Source organism: Melanostigma gelatinosum (genome assembly GCF_949748355.1).
Source record: "Melanostigma gelatinosum genome assembly, chromosome: 11".
NCBI lineage: Eukaryota > Metazoa > Chordata > Actinopteri > Perciformes > Zoarcidae > Melanostigma > Melanostigma gelatinosum.
In genome coordinates, this window is record NC_136644.1 from 11237699 (window position 1) to 11256188 (window position 18490).

The 18490-nt window shown below is 44.9% G+C and overlaps 1 protein-coding gene across 2 annotated transcripts in view; it reads left to right on the forward strand.

Annotated features, from left to right (window-relative positions):
• The window catches only part of LOC306784296 (E3 ubiquitin-protein ligase DTX4-like), a 31549-nt gene that overhangs the window by 9303 nt on the left and 3756 nt on the right, over positions 1–18490 (forward strand). For both annotated transcript variants that reach the window (XM_079278203.1, XM_079278202.1), the window contains exons 3-11: positions 2166–2380; positions 3217–4085; positions 15681–15742; positions 15865–16026; positions 16187–16248; positions 16342–16508; positions 16590–16743; positions 18161–18250; positions 18340–18438. In XM_079278203.1, the coding sequence (XP_079134329.1) occupies positions 2166–2380; positions 3217–4085; positions 15681–15742; positions 15865–16026; positions 16187–16248; positions 16342–16508; positions 16590–16743; positions 18161–18250; positions 18340–18438 (1880 nt within the window). The remainder of the gene's footprint in view (positions 1–2165; positions 2381–3216; positions 4086–15680; positions 15743–15864; positions 16027–16186; positions 16249–16341; positions 16509–16589; positions 16744–18160; positions 18251–18339; positions 18439–18490) is intronic.

An 18490-nucleotide genomic window follows, 5' to 3' on the forward strand; every position in this document is an offset into this window, starting at 1 on the left:
ACTCCGAAATAACTACGTAATGATGCCGATTTGTAGGTTACTGGTCTTCTCAATGGAGCTCTGATGGATCGGTGCTAGGCTATGCTAACATCGTAGCAGCTCCACCAGCACTCAATAACGTCACGTAGACGTAAATACGGCAGCGTCTATTCATTGTTTGTACTGTATGGTTTACACACACACATGCATACACATAGTTTGGTCCGGTCTCTGTTGATATGAGGTATCGTAGAGCTCTGGGTGAACACAGACGGCTACAGGATTTATTTCCTGATTCAACAACGGCAGGAAGCCAGTGATGACAGGGGGAGCAACTCAACGCTGATAGGCTATCGCGCCACAGCGTCACGCGATTATGTCGCTGAAGTTGAAAAATTTCAAAAATTTAAAAGCAAAGACAGGTGATCTTGCACCAGCTGGGAGAATGAAGGTCCAGGCTCAGTCTCTTCCAAAATCCCTGCTAATGTTTGAAACATGTCAAATATCCCTCTGTCCACTCGCCGACCCCACAATTCCAGTTTGGCTTTGAATGCAGCTACTTTATCTGCCAATTTGAAGACGGTTGTCGTTTTCCCCTGAAGTGACAGATTGAGTTTGTTGAGCAGGTTGAATATGTCGCACAAGTAAGCGAGTTTTGCGACCCATTCCTCGTCACTGAAATGCGCTGCCAGTGGTGACTCAAACACTCTGGCCAGCGATCTTCCTGTCCCTCTGTCTCTCTGTCCCTCTGTCTCTCTGTCCCTCTGTCTCTCTGTCTCTCTGTCCCTCTGTCTCTGTCCTCACCGAACAAATGCAGCCTCCCTCCATTCAGCCCCGTCCTTTTGATGTCTTTGTGCTGATGCCTCTCTGCCAATATAACCTCTTTGTATTAGTCTCTCACACACACACACGCACAGATATATGTCTTCGTCTCCTTGTCCTGGCATGGACTGAATAGCCTGTTACCCCTGGAGACTGAGGTAGTTTCTGATTGGTTGGTTTAGGGACCCTCCTCCCACTTCTCTCTTGGTTGGTTTCTAAGACTATTTTTCAAGTTACTGAACAGTCCAACCAAACTAATCTCCTATTTAGAAACATAGCTGTATAAGGCAACACAACAGCACACCCTTCAACGTTTCTTTAAATATGTATCAGTTACTTTTCCGAACATTTACCACTTAGAATTCCACATAACCCACAAGACGGAGAGAACACAGACAGAAGGTTTTCTTCTGTCCGTTACTTTTGTTTTTACATTAGAACCTGACATTACCTCCAACACTTTTCAAATGAAGACTCCAGAGACAGCTTTGTTTCCTGTAATTCGTCCCCCGAGCTATAGGAGCCACAGAGCGTCTCGTTCATCATAACGTCATCGACCCATCTGATCAGAGATCCAGAGATAATCCAGAGATCACATGATCATAGTTACTGTTTCCAAATCTCTACTGGTGGACACAGTTCTACCACTGCACAGTATTTACTGTCATATCTGCAAACGGTATTGTCATTAACATTCACTGAACAGATGAATGGAAATGGACTGGTTTATATGTACAGCAGCACCCTCCACCATTTAAGCAATGAGCAAACCCCAGATGTTCAGTCTGTAGACGTACTGTGACATCTTAGTCTGTTCCATGTAGTCCAAGTGATAACAATCAGAGAACACAGATTGAACTGTGTGGGGCAGACATGTGCTCTGCATGTTGTCTTCAACAGTGGGCCGATGAGTGCTGGCTCTCTGAAAGGGGGACACTGTGAGTCGTTGAAGAAGATCATGGGCTTTGTGATTTTAGCTGCTGTGTGTGCAGGTTATTTATCTGTGTGTGCAGAGCTCCTGGTGTACTCAGGATGGAGCTCCTAACCGCTGTCCTAAGCCTCGTTTACATGATACTATTATTAATAAGTGTATCCTTTTGTCCTCGCTCTCTGTCTCTCGGTCTTGCTGGCATTCCTAAATTATAGATTTCTTTTTTTTTTGTTTGATATTATGAAATTGTAATTGTTGTGTTTGTCATGTTTCATTTGTGAAGATCTTACCAATCTGTTTGTATTCCACTCCCACCTACCTTGCTCTGCTTTTAAAACCTCGTGCCTGATATCTGGTGGAGAGGCTCTTGGTGGACTATTGAAGAAGCTCATTGGGACAAAGTAATAACTATCACACATTTTGCTTATTTCAGGAACCATCCGTCCGGTGCGGAGGAGTTTCTATGACCCAGTCTCGGCCCCGGGTCAGGGCTGGCAGTGGGAGTGGGAAAACGATGGGGGTACGTGGACGGCCTACGACATGGAGGTGGCCATTGCCATTGAGAACGCCCACAGTCGGCAGCAGCCCTGCCTCGACCTGACACCCCTCGGCTTCTGCTACCTCATTGATTTTCACAACATGACACAGGTGGGTTTGAATTCTTTACATGGACATCAATAACAAAATCAACTTGACACTCCTTCCATACCTTTTCTTCTTTAAATAAATGAGCGATATTTAGTTTCAAGTGGCAGCGCCCCCGTACTGGGATGAGCTCATAATAAGGGCTAAAGGGTGACTTTGCTAGTAATCAACCTGGACCCTGTTTTCTCGTGACTGGAACAACTTTTTTAGAATTGCTCCAGTATTTAGCGAATTTGCTGCAGCTGACAGCTGCTAAACGAGCTGCGAGGGCATTGCACAGTGCCAATGTGACGTTAGGTCTACTGAAAGTGCATCCTGTGCATGTGCCAGCCTGCTAATCAGATATTTATTATAGAAGTCTGACAAGATTCTGGAGAGGACCCGACAGAGAAATACAACCTCTTCTTCTCTTTACCTCTCGCTTGATCCCGTCTGTGAAGATGGGGCAGCATCAGCTCTCTGTGTTCGGAGGGTCACAGCAGCCTCAGGAACACCACCAGTCTCTCTGTCTGTCTCTCCCTCTCTCTCTCTCTCTTACTCTCGCTCTCTCTCTCTCTCTCTATGTGTCTCTCTCTCTCTCTAACAAACTCTGCCCGGCCCACACTCACATTTCCGGTGTTGTCTTCCACCAACACATCACATCGCAAGAACGAGACGTCTCCTTGAGCGAGACTCTTTTCATAATGTTGTCAGACACTTCAGAATCAGGATTACATTGCACCCTCTGGATCAGTACTGGACCCATTCAGAAATTGCCTGGAATTGTAATAGTTAGACACAAATAGCTAGACACAAAAACAAAAAAGTACCCTTTAACGAGTAATCGTTGTGTCCTGCAGGTGAACAGACAGAGCCAGAGGTGTCGGAGGCTCCAGAGACGTGCTGACATGTCCTACCCTCTAGTGTCCGGCCCCCTCCCAATACCCAAAGGAGGAGGCCTAACAGGAGCCCTGCTTGGTGTTGGGGTGTCAGGGGCCAGCATGGGGATTGGAAGCTCTGTCTCCCCCAATGGGGGCTTACCAACTACTGGACTGGGCCAGCCTTGTTCCTGCCAGCAGTGCATGCTGGTCTTCAGTGTGAAGAACAATACAGGAGGAGCAGGGATACAGACTCTAGGTAGACGCTCACTAACCATGCAGCGGCCCAAGAACTCAGCGCTTGTCTCCTCTAAACCTCTGAGTCCGTCTAAATCCGCCACTCTGGGGCGAGGACAGCAGCAGAACTCAAACTCAAACTCCAACTACTATCAGACGCTGCCGCACGGGCTCGCCATCTCCAGAAACACCGCCTCTCCGAGAAGGAACGCCCAGCTCTTCGCTCAGTCGCTGGCCGCCCTCACCGCGGGCACCTCCTCTCTGGGTATCTCCTTGTCTTCCAATAGGCCGCCTCCGCCCTCCCTCCCGCCTCCTCAGCCTCCGCCATCCAAACCGAACCTGATCCCTCCGTCCATTCCCGCCAAGCACTCCTCATCTTCAGCCAACGAATCAGTGCCAACCGCCACATTGGTCTCCCCTGCAAACAACGTGACCACGCCCCCCTCTCCTGTGCCATCTCCATCGCCAATGGTGATGAAGCCGCAGCACACGCTGTCATCTGCAGCAACAGTGTGCCATGCCCCGTTGCCACAGAGATCAAGCTTAGCCGGGCTGAGCAGACCAGCGTTACAGAGGATTGCGATGGCTCAGTCCAGAGCGCTCATAGCATCAGGGTGAGTAAATCAAACAGACCCACCACAGGACCGCTGACTGTGGAAGTACACACACAACACCAGCAGCTTCATTAAAGGACGGGTCCGTTACATACAGAGGTTTTTATATCACTCTGTAGCTTCCCGGTGGTGTTCCTAAAGTATTCAAATCAGAACATTCACGTTTTGATCGAAGCCCGTATGCTTTAGAGTCAAAATGCTTTTTTCCCACGTCAGTGTATTACCTACAGTAACTTAGATGGCAGTCGTCATGCAGACAGGAGAAACAGCTCGGAGGCTAAGCGGTGGCCTGATGTGGACGCCACGTTAGTTTCACACAAGAACACAAACAAACAAAGATCATTAAGGCATGTGTTCTGTGACGTAAAATGACTGCTTTTGTCAATGGACCCTGGTGTCTTTGAAGAGAGCGATGTATTGGCTTCAGTTCCCCGTCGCAGAGGGCAGATCACAACACGACGCAAATAATAGCATACTGGATTGACTGAACGTTAGTATTATTATTAGGTGATCCACTTTCAAATGATTTCATTAACATGTTCAAGGACTTCAGTTGCAGCATACAAAATTGGCGACCGAAATTGAACATTAATTTGCACCTCATATTATCATAGCAACATCCAAAATGAATCTCATCCAGGATGTTGTCCCATATCCTGCAGTCCTCCAAACAGTTATGAGGTCTCCACATACATGCAGTTAGAAATGCAAGTTCAAGCACGCAAAACCCCGCTAGATATGTAAACACATACATACTCCCACCTGAAGGTGTTGTGCTTGTTGGTGTTCTTATGAGTCACGTTTTCGTTACACTGCACTGACTGAGTGGAGAGATTTCAGAGAGTGACTCACGTCACATTCTCATCCATTCCTGTTGGGAATGTCTGTTGTGTTTATGCTACTTTGGGGTTTCACACCTGTTTAGCGGTAAAATCCCAACTTCCTTTAAATCAAATACTTGGCGTGTTGAGCAGAAGGCACTAAACAGAAGTGAACGTGATAATGAATTCCTCATGAAGGGGACGGATTAACAGGCAGAAGACAGGGAAGAACAATTTAAAATACTGAGCCAAATGAGATTCATGTGTCTTGTGTCAGGTGACCCTCACATTTGAAACAATCAAATCCCTGTTATACAACCTATTAAGGTGTTTGGAGGCCATTATAGGTATAAAGATAATAAACCACGGGGGAGGGGTAAAAGAGAAAACACTCAGAATTTCTGAGATTAAAATAATTTGGTTTGCTCAAACCCATCCACACCACTGAGCCGTCTGAACTCAGCTGTGCCTGACGTATTGTCATTCTGGTAATGATGGAAGGTCCTGAAAGATACATATACCGTACTTTTCGGACTATACGCCGCTACTTTTTACCCCACGCTTTGAGGCGTCGGCTTATAGTCAGGTTCGCTTTATATACGGATTTTTCAGTAGCTTTTCTCCCCCACAACAACAACCGCAACTTCCGGTTCCGGTCTAACACAACATTTACGAGCTCCCGACACAGAATAGTTGCTACCAGCTGTTACTGACAGGGTTGCTACAATATGGATGAAGTACCTTTGACCTACCTCTCACTAGGACTGCTAACAAAAAAGGTTAACATTACGGCCAATGGGGAAATGCTAACCGCGGTTAGCATTAGCGAATATATAATATATCTTTGTACATCTTTTCATGCAGACATACTTGCATTACAGACTAAGGTCTCTCATGGCTACCAAACGAAAAGCAATGAGGCAATACCGGTAACTGTTGTTGCTCATAGCTCTGAATAGCTGTTGTGCTAGCAGCAACTGGCCAAGCCAGTTAGCCGTAAATGCTATTTAGAGCTATGAGCAACGTCGACACGCTGCATGAGAAGATCAGCTTTTTCACAATTGTGGCAAATCTTCCAGATATGATCTTAGTTCATGTATAATTGTGTTTACAATGGCTGGTATGATGATCGTCTGCTTTATCTCAGCCATTCGTTGTCATTCAGCCATGAAGGTACCGGTACATGATGTGGTGTGTTCAAGGACCCAAATGCAGACTCCGGACAGCAGAGTTATATTGCAAACCAAGATGAGCTACGAGCAACAAGTTATTGCCTCATTGCTTTTAGATTCTAATGAGAAGACACGCTGCTTCGTTTTACTTCTTCAGTTTGGTAGCCTTGAGAGACCTTAGTCTGTAAGTATGTCTGCATGAAAAGATGTACGAATATATATTATATTCACTATATTCGCTAATGCTAATCGCGGTTAGCATTTCCCCATTGGCCGTAATGTTACAATTAGCTTAGAAGCTAACGACATGTTATGATGTTCATAGAAGAAGACAACTTTAGTACTGTTAAAAGCATCTTGCTGTTCAACGGGGACCAGGGCGGCTTATCTATGTACAAATTATTTTTTCTTTTAAAAATCAGCTGGTGCGGCCTATATACCGGTGCGGCCTATAGTCCGGAAAGTACGGTACATGTTTTCTTTCACGTTCTTTCTGTGTTTTTGTTATTGGTAATGCATTCTTCTTTTTCCTCATGTTAGACCTGATGGACGTTTTATTTTTCCAAAGAGTTATAAGATAAATCCTCTCTGCAGACAGCCTCTGAGTGAGGAGGACAAATGGAAGTTTGACCTTTAAACTATTTACTTGTGTGTGTGTGTGCGTGTGTGTGTGCGTGCGTGTGTGTGTGTGTCAAAAGTCAGCCGAGCCTTCTGTGTGATTTGCATCTGTAAAGTGGCATCTGTAGAGCAGAGGGGGAGGTATGGGGGAGGGATTGTGTGAAAGACAGGCGAGTGAGTGTGAAGGTCATGGGTCAGCAGCTATTTCATACACAGGAGGGGAGCACAGTGCAGCGGTCTGAGCAGAGAGCTCTGTGGAGACCTCAGGAATCATGGGAACACACAAATGAAAACACAGCGTAAGATGTGGACGAACACAAGCTGTGCATGTACAACCCCTGTTCTGTGAAGCATGACGTCCTCACTAAGGGGAACTGTCACAGGGAGAAGTCACTTATATCAATCTTCAGCTCCAGCAGCACAGTGCATTTACTAAGGCCGTCAGACTCTGTGAGGAACAGGGTGACGACTAAACCAGCATTTGAGCGGTTGCTGTTGGTGACAGCAACCGCTCACTTCACAGGTGACAGTGAAGTGAGCCTTACCTGTTCTCCTCCCACTCGGCTCTCCTCTCAGCCTGAACAATAGTTCTCGAGCACCTTAAAGTCAACATGTCTTTTAGATCACATCCACGGTCATATTGTGTACTTAATGCAATAATATGTGCTACATAAATTACTTAAAGTGGATTTCCTTGTATTTTTATATTAAAAAGCAATCATCTTTTCTTCTTAAAACAAAATATGATGTGTGCTAACATGAGTTACAACCGACTAATTTCAACCAATGTGACATGACATCCACCAATCAATCTGCAACCTTTTCGTGTGTGGAGCCACAGTCCTCTGTAGCTCCTTATCATGCCACATGCTAAGCCCGCCCACTTTATAGCAGTCCAATCAAATGTGAAGGATGTGTCTTGAATAACTCTTATCTGTACACCGCTCAAATGCAGCGATAAAGCAACATGCTTCTGTCTTTAGAAGCAAGGTTTTTTTCTGAGCTTCTGCAGTGTGAATAAAGGCATCAACCAATCACGCTGTGCACAACGGGTTGAGTTGTGCCTACGGTGTATTTATGAAACATGAAGGCTCTGTCCGAACCAAGACGGCAGACTTCATTACAGGCAGCACATCCACATATTCCGTTCTCACCTTTCACAATAAAAGCCCCAAACAGTATTCGCAGGCACCTATTTTGACGTTTGTAGTTTTGCGTGAACTGTCTCAACAACTACTGAAGTTGTTGAGGCTTCATGTATTGCTGCAATGTATTGCTATGACATTTGGTGCAAACGTCCATGTTCCTCTCAAGTATAATCACTTTGCCGACCCCTTCATTTTTCCTCTGGCACGATCATCAGATCAAAATGGTTCATCATTATTATTATTACAAAATACTTTAAGAATCTGCAAAACTAACGGCATGTCCCCCAGCTAATGCAAATGTGCTAATACCGATCAGTGTGCTAACACGCTAAACTACGATGGTGGACACGGTCTACTGGAGACCATGCCCCCCGGTCATATGGAGGGGGGGGGGGGGGGGGGGGGGGTGTGCTTCTCCTTTAACCACAGAGGCTGGCTTTAATCAGCTTCCAGTCACAACTCAACTCTTCTGCAAACTTGATTCTTCAGTACTGCAGCTGGAAAGAAAATAAATACATAAATGTGTTCAAACAACAAGTGTGCACGTCACCTTTCTGGTGAGAAAGCCTACCGCTGCACAGGAAGTGATGCTTTTCAACATGGGATTCTTGCGAAAAACATGTGTCAAACTGAAAGTAAGGTCAGATGGTTTTGCGATGTCGATTGTTTTGGTGCTACCACCCCCGTTCCCTCAACCCTGTCGCTGTTGCCGGCCTCCTCTCCTTCCCTGGCTCCTCTCCTCCTCTCCCGTGGCCTCACAGCCTCATTGTTGGTCTCCACAGTAACCTTTGTTGTATTAGCCAGGCCTGGGCCACATTAGCAGCACAATGCTGGGCCTCTGCTACTTCTCTCTCTCTCTCTCTCTCTGCTCAGACCTTTCCATGTTCTTTTCCAACCATTTCTTCACTTTCCTCTCATTTGCTTCTCTGTCTTTCAAAGACTTTGCTGGTATGAGTTCTCACTGTTTTCTCTTTCTGCTTCCTGTAGAGTTTGGGGCTGTTTTAAATAGAACTCTCCCAGATCATGAAGTTGCCTCATTACAAGCCTCATAGCATTTATTAGAGTAGGTGTATGTGGTGGAATCCCCCATCGTAAAGAGGCCGGGGCTGTTAGCATATTCCTAATGACAATGTGTGTCAGGTAGATGTGGGGGGGGGCAGACAATGATACCCGACCAGTCAGCATTGTTTCTATCCCCAGACAATCACAATTCAGCAGAGGGGAGGGGTGTGTGAGTGTGTGTGTGTGTGTGTGTGTGTGTGTGTGTGTGTGTGTAGACAGTCCCAGACTCAGACAGCGCCCAAGACAGAGGCTTATGGGAATGGGGTGGGGGGGTTACAAAACAAAGAAAGGAGTCAGCAAACTGTCAAAGATTGATCACGTAGTGGTGCAACGAATCAGGCCAACACCAGAGAGAGAGGGGGAGGTGACACACTCACATACACACACGCACCGATGCCTGGCTGTGAAGGCATTTAACAAATGCACACATATACACGTTGTCCTTCTCTCTCACACACAGTAAATATTGACAATCCTAACGGGAGATCCAGTGAAGAATGTGTGCTCTCTCTATCTCTCTCTCTCTCTCTCTCCCCCTCTCTCCCCCTCTCTCCCTCCACAGTGGGGGGTTTATAGGAACGAGACAAAGGAAATTAATGAGTGGTGTTTAGAGGGGGGGGGGGTCAGCCCAGACGGCGTACTGAGGAAACACAAAATAAACAGGAAGAGGTGTGAGAAAGAGAGCCCTCCATAAAGTGTGACTGTAGAGATCAGAGGAGCAGAGATGGGCAGTGACGATGTGTCGCCTCATGTTTAGTTCACCAACAGGTCTGATCTGAATCTGGAGAGGCCCGTAGTGGGAGCTGAAAGTCTGACATTCACATATTCGAGGAAGATATGCAGAATGAAACCTCGGACTCAACGGGTGTCCTTGAATGAAATAATGAGACATGAAGCAGTAGTTTCCAGAGTCACTGTCTGACAGAGTAGGTTGGTGACGCGTGATGTTGTTGGAGTATGAAGTAACAACTTGTTTTGTCACACGGGCCTCCGTGTGGGCTTTGTCTTTAGCTGGTAATTTAGTGGCTTTGTGAGTATGTTTATGTCTTTATTGGACAGCAGGTGTGAAGTGACATAGGGCTGCTGGATAACGGCAGGGTTTTCAGGGCCAAAACAACTTGAGTTGGTTGAAGTGTATGTAATAACAATGAAAATAAATATGTTGAATGTATGCATGCATGGTGCTTAATTCACATTTAAAGAGGTCTTTGCTGTCCAGACAGAATCACCACAAAGCTGACCGTTTCCTGTTTCTTCCACTCAGGTCAGTTCTAATGACATCCACTGCCACTTTGGATCTGTTGTATAATATTTTTGAACATTATATTTGTCGGGTTCATTCAACAAATGTTAGTTGACAAGATAAACTCATTTCAAATGTAGTGTGATTCTAGGAAACGTCACACAGTCCCCCCACAATGGCATCGACGTCGACCACTTTCTGTCACATCCAATTATTTTTCACTTCAATTAAGCACAGGAAGTGTCATCCTCAGTAGCAACATCCTCAGCAAGTGTGTGTGTGTGTGTGTGTCTGCCCATAAGAATGTGTGAGGCTGTGGGTGCAGCTTTGTGTGTGTGACACTATGTGTGGGAGCGTGTTATTGTCTGGCGTCCATCTGGACCTGGTAGAATAGGAGTAGCAGAGGGACGGAGGGAGTGTGTGAGACAAAGCTGGGGAGTGTGTGATCTGGTGGGAAGCAGGCGGAGGGTAGGAGGGCGGGGCTTTAGGATGAAGGGGGTCAAGACACTGGAGTCCAATTCAGGCCCCTCCCCCCCAGGCGTTTTTCTTCTACTTCTTCTTCTTCTTCTTCTTCTCTGATTTCTTTGGGTAATATCATATGGAGGGCCATGCATTTGTAGATAATTTAACTGTTTCTATTTTTAATACGTGTGAAGTAGGTGTTGATGGTTTCAAAAATATTTTCCCCAATTCACATTTACAACTTTTCCTTTTGTGAACAGACACACCGCTATAGTTTTCAAATGAACAGAGAACCCTACAGTAAACTGATTTATATTGCTGAATGTATGATCAGGTTTCTACAGCTTCCTCTTGCTGTTAGCGGTCCATGCTACTGAATTTTTAAATTTGCGATTGCATGCTACTAAATTTAAAAGGAGCACCGTGTGGGATTTAGTGGCATCTAGTGGTGAAGCTGAATACCCCTCCCTTCACATTTCATGTCAGAGAAAGGCCCTCTCTCGAGCCAGTGGTGGGTTTGTCCCAAAGAGAGGAGGTGATGGAGATGACCAATCACACCTGATCTAATTCAAAATCATAAACATGAAGTCATTATCACAGAGATATACTGGTGTTCTTTAGTAATTACAGTGCAGCCTACAGGCTCAATGGAACACAAACACCTGGTGTAATTATAGTGAAATAATATAAAATATTATTGTATAAACGTATTATTGTACAACACACTTATGCTTATGTGTGTATACTGTTTCTAAAATTCAAATACAAAATAACGCAAAACACAATTATAACTTTCATATTTTCTGCCAATAGATCCCCTGAACATTAGAAACTAGGTATCAAGCTTATTATTCCTTTGACAAATCAAATGTCACCATGATAAGTGACACGTTTAGGAGCTGTGTGTATATATGTGTGTCATCATCAGTGGGCCAGCTGGGAAGTGTGTTTACGAGCTACATGCAGCTGATCCAGTATCAGACTTCCTCATAATATAAAGCCTTCCTTGCTAACGCAGCAACCTATTAAATATTAATAGAGCCGGTGACTGGCAACACGTGGTTACTGTGTGTGTGTGTGTGTGTGTGTGTGTGTGTGTATCTCGATGTAATAGAGGTGTTTCCCATCCGTCATCAGCAGACAGCCTGTTTACAACAGAGGAGTCTGTAAGTCGTATGTTGTCATAAATACATTTAATATCTTAAACTGCTCTGACTGCATACGGCAGCAGATCGCTGGTATTCAGAGCGAGGCTCAGACTAATCTGGTCAACGTAGATGGAAATCTGATGTGATTACCACGTGACGGTAGCCACATCCAGCCATGCGTTCTCACTACTTGGTTGTTGGATAGCTGGCTCCTGGCTGAGTGCTGGTGGGGTAGCAGTCTGGTGAAACTACAGCTACTACTGCTGATTAGGGTTCAAATATAAAGGTCACTTTGTTGTGCTGTTCTTCTGCACATCTGTGAGATGGTCTGACAGTCACATTGCATTGTCAGTCTCTTTAACGGCAGAGGGGAAATCAAACCACACAAGTGGACAGAGGTCAGGAGCAGACATGTCTCATGTGTCCTGCACAATTCTGCACTTCTCAACATGTTGATGTATACTTGGGTGGTCAGGGTCGGCTTGAAGGGCCCCTGGTGAAGGTTGCTTGTGCACCAGGCCTTGCTGCTTGCCAGGGCCGTGGACTTAGTGCTCGCTGGGCCTTCTTTGTGTGAGAGGAGGGACGACTGTCCTCACTGCAAGGGTCTGAAACATGGAGCCTGTTTCGTGTACCTATAGCCAGGGGCGGGCTGGCCATAGGGGATACCGGAGGGAATCCCCGGTAGGCCGACGGGGTTTTGGGCCGGTCCAATACCGGCCCACCTCCATCACTAACCGGCCCTCGCTCTGAGATCGCCGACCTGACTATATTCTATGCTTCACAGAACACGTTAAATTTACTCTAATACTTAAAGTCAAGAATCGCTGACTGATATTTATACAACTCCTCGCGATCTGTATTCACACTGATGGTTTCCATCTGTGAGCCGGCAGCACCCCTACACACACACACACGCACACACCCAGCATGCAATCTGCCCCAAAGAGGCGGGTCTATGAAGCAGTTTAGCCAATGAGGCTTTAATGCTGATTAAAGATATAAATGAGTGACATACAATTTAGCCAATCAGCGTCCTCGAATAGATTCAGCTTGGGGCAGAATCTATTTGCTGCCTCTGCCTATTTGCGCGAGCGCTGCTCCTCCAAGAGCCGTTTGAGAGGAGAACTTTGGCGGAGAAACTGCACAATCAGACAGCAGACGAGCGGGAAAGGGAAGCAGTACATGCGAAGCTTCTCCACTAGCTGAACACCAGACAGGTTTGGCTAGCTGGATGACGTCATGCTAATAACTTATTTAGCTTTTTAAAACAACGGGGACAGATCCAGCACGGACAGTTAGGGAGTGAGAGACATGAAGCACCTGCAGAGAAATGATATATAGTTATAAATAAATAATTACATATATATATATATGTGTGTGTGTGTGTTTTATATTATAGTGAATATTATACGATATATATATTATTATATGATATATATATATTAGGGGTGTAACGGTACGCATATTCGTATTGGACCGTTCGGTACGAGGCTTTATTTAACCAGGTAGTCCCATTGAGATTAAAAATCTCTTTTGCAAGATGTAAGTAACAATACAAGATGTAAGTAACAATACTACATAACATTAAGGAGCAGTTTTTGTTTTTTATGCTTATGTGTTGCTAAGAAGACACCCCAGAAGATGGGTCATCAGGTATAGTTCCATCATTGTTCAAAGCCAAAGAATAACTTTATGATGTTAGTTGTAATGAATAAATATATTTTAAAATCAAGTACATTTCTCTGGCATTTATAGTTTTCTACTGTACCGAAACGTACCGAACCGTGGCTCCACTGTATCGTACCGAACCGTGAATTTTGTGAACCGTTACACCCCTACCATATATATATTATTATATGATATATATATTAATATATGATATATATATTATTATATGATATATATATATCATGATATTATTATATGATTTATATATTATATTATACTGAATTCCCTGTGTGGGTGACACAAATAAGATGTCCTGACGTGTTTGTCAAAGTGTTATTTACTGCTTTTTTCATGTTGGAATAAAAGTTTAATATTTAACTCCAAAGTAGTAATACATGTTTGATACCTTTAATTGTTTTGCATTAAATCATTCTGGGATGTTTGCTGAAATTGATTGGATGTGGCACAGCCCTACCTAGAACATGTTCCACCAGCTCCACTGCGTATAACCATCTGATACTTGCCCAGCCTTAAGCATATTCATCCAGCAAACTATACCTACCTTGGAGTGTTACAATAGCGAGTATTATTTTATTCAATGTGTCCATCCAGGCAAAGTGGTGGATCCAAATGTTGTAAAAAAAAACATATATGATATAATTTCTTTGTAATCATCCAAAATAATGTTAAGTGTTTGGTATTTTTCCAAGTAGGCCACTGACTGGTCGATACGTGCGATGCATTGAGTGGGCAACGCGCCGTGTATTGAGTGGGCCGGTCTGACAGTAACTCCCGGGCCACTTTTTCCCCCAGTCCGCCCCTGCCTATAGCTTGGTGGGTGAGATTTTAGTTTTTTGCCGTATTATCACCCTTCATATCTATACAATTAAGTGTAAGTACTATCGTTCTACTCGTACTTTGTGTTTTTTTTCCGTTCCTCCCTGAAGCTTGTGCAATGATTCTCTCATACTCTCATCCACACACACACACACAGTGAGTCATTCACTGGCCTGTCGTCATGTGTCACTGAGTGGGGTTAAGTGAAAGCAGCTTAGTGCACTGACAGAGAGCCTGTTAAAGCTAAACAGGAAACAACAGATTGTGGCTGAGATCATCACCACACTCTGTCCCTCTGCCATGAAAACACACATTCACATAATTAGGGAATAAAAGATTTGCTTTTACTACAACATTACTAGGTCTCCTCCAGCTGATTTCAGTACAGATTTGTTTTTCACAATGTAGCATTATGAGGGAAAACAAAGTGCCTGAGAGCGTTTTAGCTCTAGGTGTGTAGTACTAGTGTGCAGTACTGATCGGGCGGGATGTGCGGATCAGCTAGTGTTGTTGTTGTTGTTGTTGTTGTTGTTGTTCCTGTGTAGCCTAATTGAGCTGATAAATGATATGATGACGTGATGTCAGACCCTGGTCCAGTATATTAGGCTGCATGGGAGGCATTTCTTCTTTCTGAAAGTTGCTCAGTGGCTCATGAAGCCGAAGTGGTTTGACTGCTGAGTATAAGATGACCCGGAGTCTTCCAGCAATCTTCTCTCTCCATGGGCCCATGGAGCAGGCACAGTAGCGTTTCCTTTCACCGTGCTTCCAGCCTGAGGAGCCTCCAGGCCTAGAAGTGTAGTCTATAATGGACTCACCCTCCTCTGACCCCAGCTGAATGGCTGTGTTGGCAGCTGTCAGCTGAGTAGTTTATTATCAACCGATCCTCAGACCTGCAGTGATAAGCTCCCACTGCATATACAATATACAGTATATATAACATGTAGGACCCCCAAAATGTAAAGCTCACATTTCTAAATAGATTTACAGATCACAATCATCAAATACACGGTACAATTCTATAAACACTGGACATGTCCGTGTGTGATACGTGAGATTGTCACTGAGAGATGATGATGATGATGATGATGATGATGGGCTTTGTGACGAGGCAGGTAATCCCTAGCAAGCAGCTGCATGACGTCCATGTCTTGGTGGATTAGCTCTCATAAACACACAGCGACGGTCGGGAGCAGTCATCCATGTGCTTTTCAGCAACACACTGAGAAACAGAGAGGAGAGGACTCATTCAGACTCACCTGTTAGCTGATTTCATTGGCTTGTTTTCTTTTTACACAATTGTGACCCGAGTGTAAAAATGACAGTCATCAGTTTTTCAAAGTAAGTGCAGATACTTATGTCCTGATGCGTCGCTGTAGGAAATACACCGTACAGAACAGTCTGTGTCTTCTCTTGCAGTGTGCCCACCGTCCCCGTGAAGAACCTGAATGGATCCAGTCCTGTTCACCCTGCACTGGCCGGTAAACCACTCTCACTCACTAACCGTGGGCTGCATTACATTTTCACCAGGTTCTTTGGGGAATTTCAGAAGAAAGCGGAGAGCGAGATCTTTTTTTCTCTTCTAACCAGACATATTTTTCAGGGATCACAGGTATCCTGATGAGTGCTGCCGCTCTGCCCGTGTGTCTGACGAGACCTCCAAAACTCGTGCTGCACCCTCCGCCTGTCAGCAAGAGCGACGTCAAACCCGTGCCCGGCTTTGGCCACTGCTGCAGGAAGACCACCAAGAAACAGGCTCGCAAGGGTAAGCACTCATGGAGAGACCAAAACAACATATGTATACCTCCACAGAAGCTTTCGTTTTATGGTTTCTGCCTTTGAAATGTCTAATTAATTACATTAGATTAATCAGTGGAGTTAACAACCTGGACTTTCCCTCTGTTCCCTCTCCTTCCTGTCTGCAGGTAAAACTCCAGAGGACGTGGTAAAGAAGTACCTGCAGAAAGTAAAAAGTCCACCAGAGGAGGTGTGAGCAGTATTTATATCTATTTGTTATCGTAGGGCTAACTCATATGAGGCATAATGTTGGCTTCACATGAAACAACCTCTTCTTTCCCAGGACTGTACCATCTGTATGGAGCCATTGGGGGGTCCGTCTGGATACAAGGGTCCAGGGGTGGGGCCTGTGTCTCGGGCGGAGTCAGTTGGGCGACTAGCACAGTGTGGACACCAGTACCATTTCCAGTGTCTGGTGGCCATGTATAACAATGGCAACAAGGACGGCAGGTGGGTCAGAGACGGAGACCATGACTCTTCATTGTCGCTCAGCTGAGAAATGAGCTCATCGATTTTCTCCCCCCTACGCAGTCTTCAGTGTCCCACCTGCAAAACTATCTACGGCGTGAAGACAGGCAACCAACCGGCGGGGAAGATGGAGTACCATGTCATCCCTCACTCTCTACCGGGGCACCCTGACTGCAAGAGCATACGCATCATCTACAACATACCGCCAGGCCTTCAGGTACTCGTTTAATTAGAATATATTCTCAATGTGATATGGATCACGTAAAACAGCACACTCCGTTTGGATGTTCTCAGTTAGGCCTCATTCTGAATGCAGCACTTTGTAAGACATGAGGGATGTGTTGATATTATTCAGGTTTTAGGAGCGTTCTTTGGGCAAGTACGCAGAGCATTTAGAATGTGCGTCTCACTCAGGGTGTTCACTGCAGCTTGTGACACACACAGCCTCTTGCCTCTTTTTGTCGTTGGAGTATGTTCCCGAGCATAGTAGTAATAGTCAAATGAATAGCTTGAGTTTTGCAAGACTTGCGGAGCGGTGATGAGGAGCAACATGACTTCAGCAGGAAAAGGAGGACAACTTGAAGTTAAAGGGCGTAGCCGTAGGACGTACGTCATGGAGGCGGTCTACATTCATTGGAGTATGCACGGCTGCATGTAAACATGAATATTAAAGGGACACTTCACCCCCATGTGAAATTGATTCCTGTCCCTTTAAGCCGCCTTCAGTTTCTAGCACATGAGAACGGTTATTTTTGCATTTTTGCATTGTGGATACTTTAACTAATGCCACCTCTGTTGAGGTTCCAAGCGGATGAGCTTATACTAAAAGGCGGAGTTCAAACACTGCAGTCACTATCGGCAGTGACAAAGGAACATTCAGAAGGAGCTGTCACCAATAAGCGAGTGGAGCAGAGCTACGCCATGCAGTGGAAACACAGCTTTAGTGGGATCGTCATCTTCATTAGCCATGAAAACAGCTCAGAGGGAATTTTGTCTATTTCTGAAATATGTTGTGTGTTATTGTAGTCATGTTGGCTTATGAGTAGGGGTGTAACGATACGCGTATTCGTATTGAACCGTTCGGTACGAGGCTCACGGTTCGGTACGCATGACGAACCGAATACGTTGAATATATAAAAAAAAAAAGAAATCTTCTTTTTTTTTTTTTTTTAAACCTTTATTTAACCAGGTTTTGACCATTGAGATTAAAAATCTCTTTTGCAAGATGTAAGTAACAAGATGTAAGATGTAAGCAAGATGTAAGTAACAATACAAGATGTAAGTAACAATACTACATAACATTAAGGATCAGTTTTAGTTTTTTATGCTTATGTGTTGCTAAGAAGACACCCCAGCAGATGGGTCACTCAGGTATAGTTCCATCATTGTTCAAAGCCAAAGAATAACTTTATGATGTTAGTTGTAATGAATAAATATATTTTAAAATCAAGTACATTTCTCTGGCATTTATAGTTTTCTACTGTACCGAAACGTACCGAACCGAGGCTCCACTGTATCGTACCGAACCCAACCGTGAATTTTGTGAACCGTTACACCCCTACTTATGAGGTATTCCATGGTCAGTGAGGTTGATTAGCATAATATCACTACTAATATCAACCTTCTCCTGGCAGGGACCGGAGCATCCGAACCCAGGGAAGCCCTTCACTGCCAGAGGGTTCCCCCGACACTGCTACCTCCCAGACAGCGAGAGAGGACGCAAGGTAAACACAATCAGCCATCATTCGGAGTAGGTCCCCATTGTTAGTACAGATACAGTTTAACGGTATGACCTTACCCTCCCTGTCGCCAGGTACTGAGACTGCTCCTGGTAGCGTGGGACCGCAGGTTGATCTTCTCAGTCGGGACTTCCAGCACTACCGGAGAGTCTGACACCGTCATCTGGAACGAGGTACATACACGATAACGTTAGCCTGATGGACTGTAGTTTGTGATCAATGCAC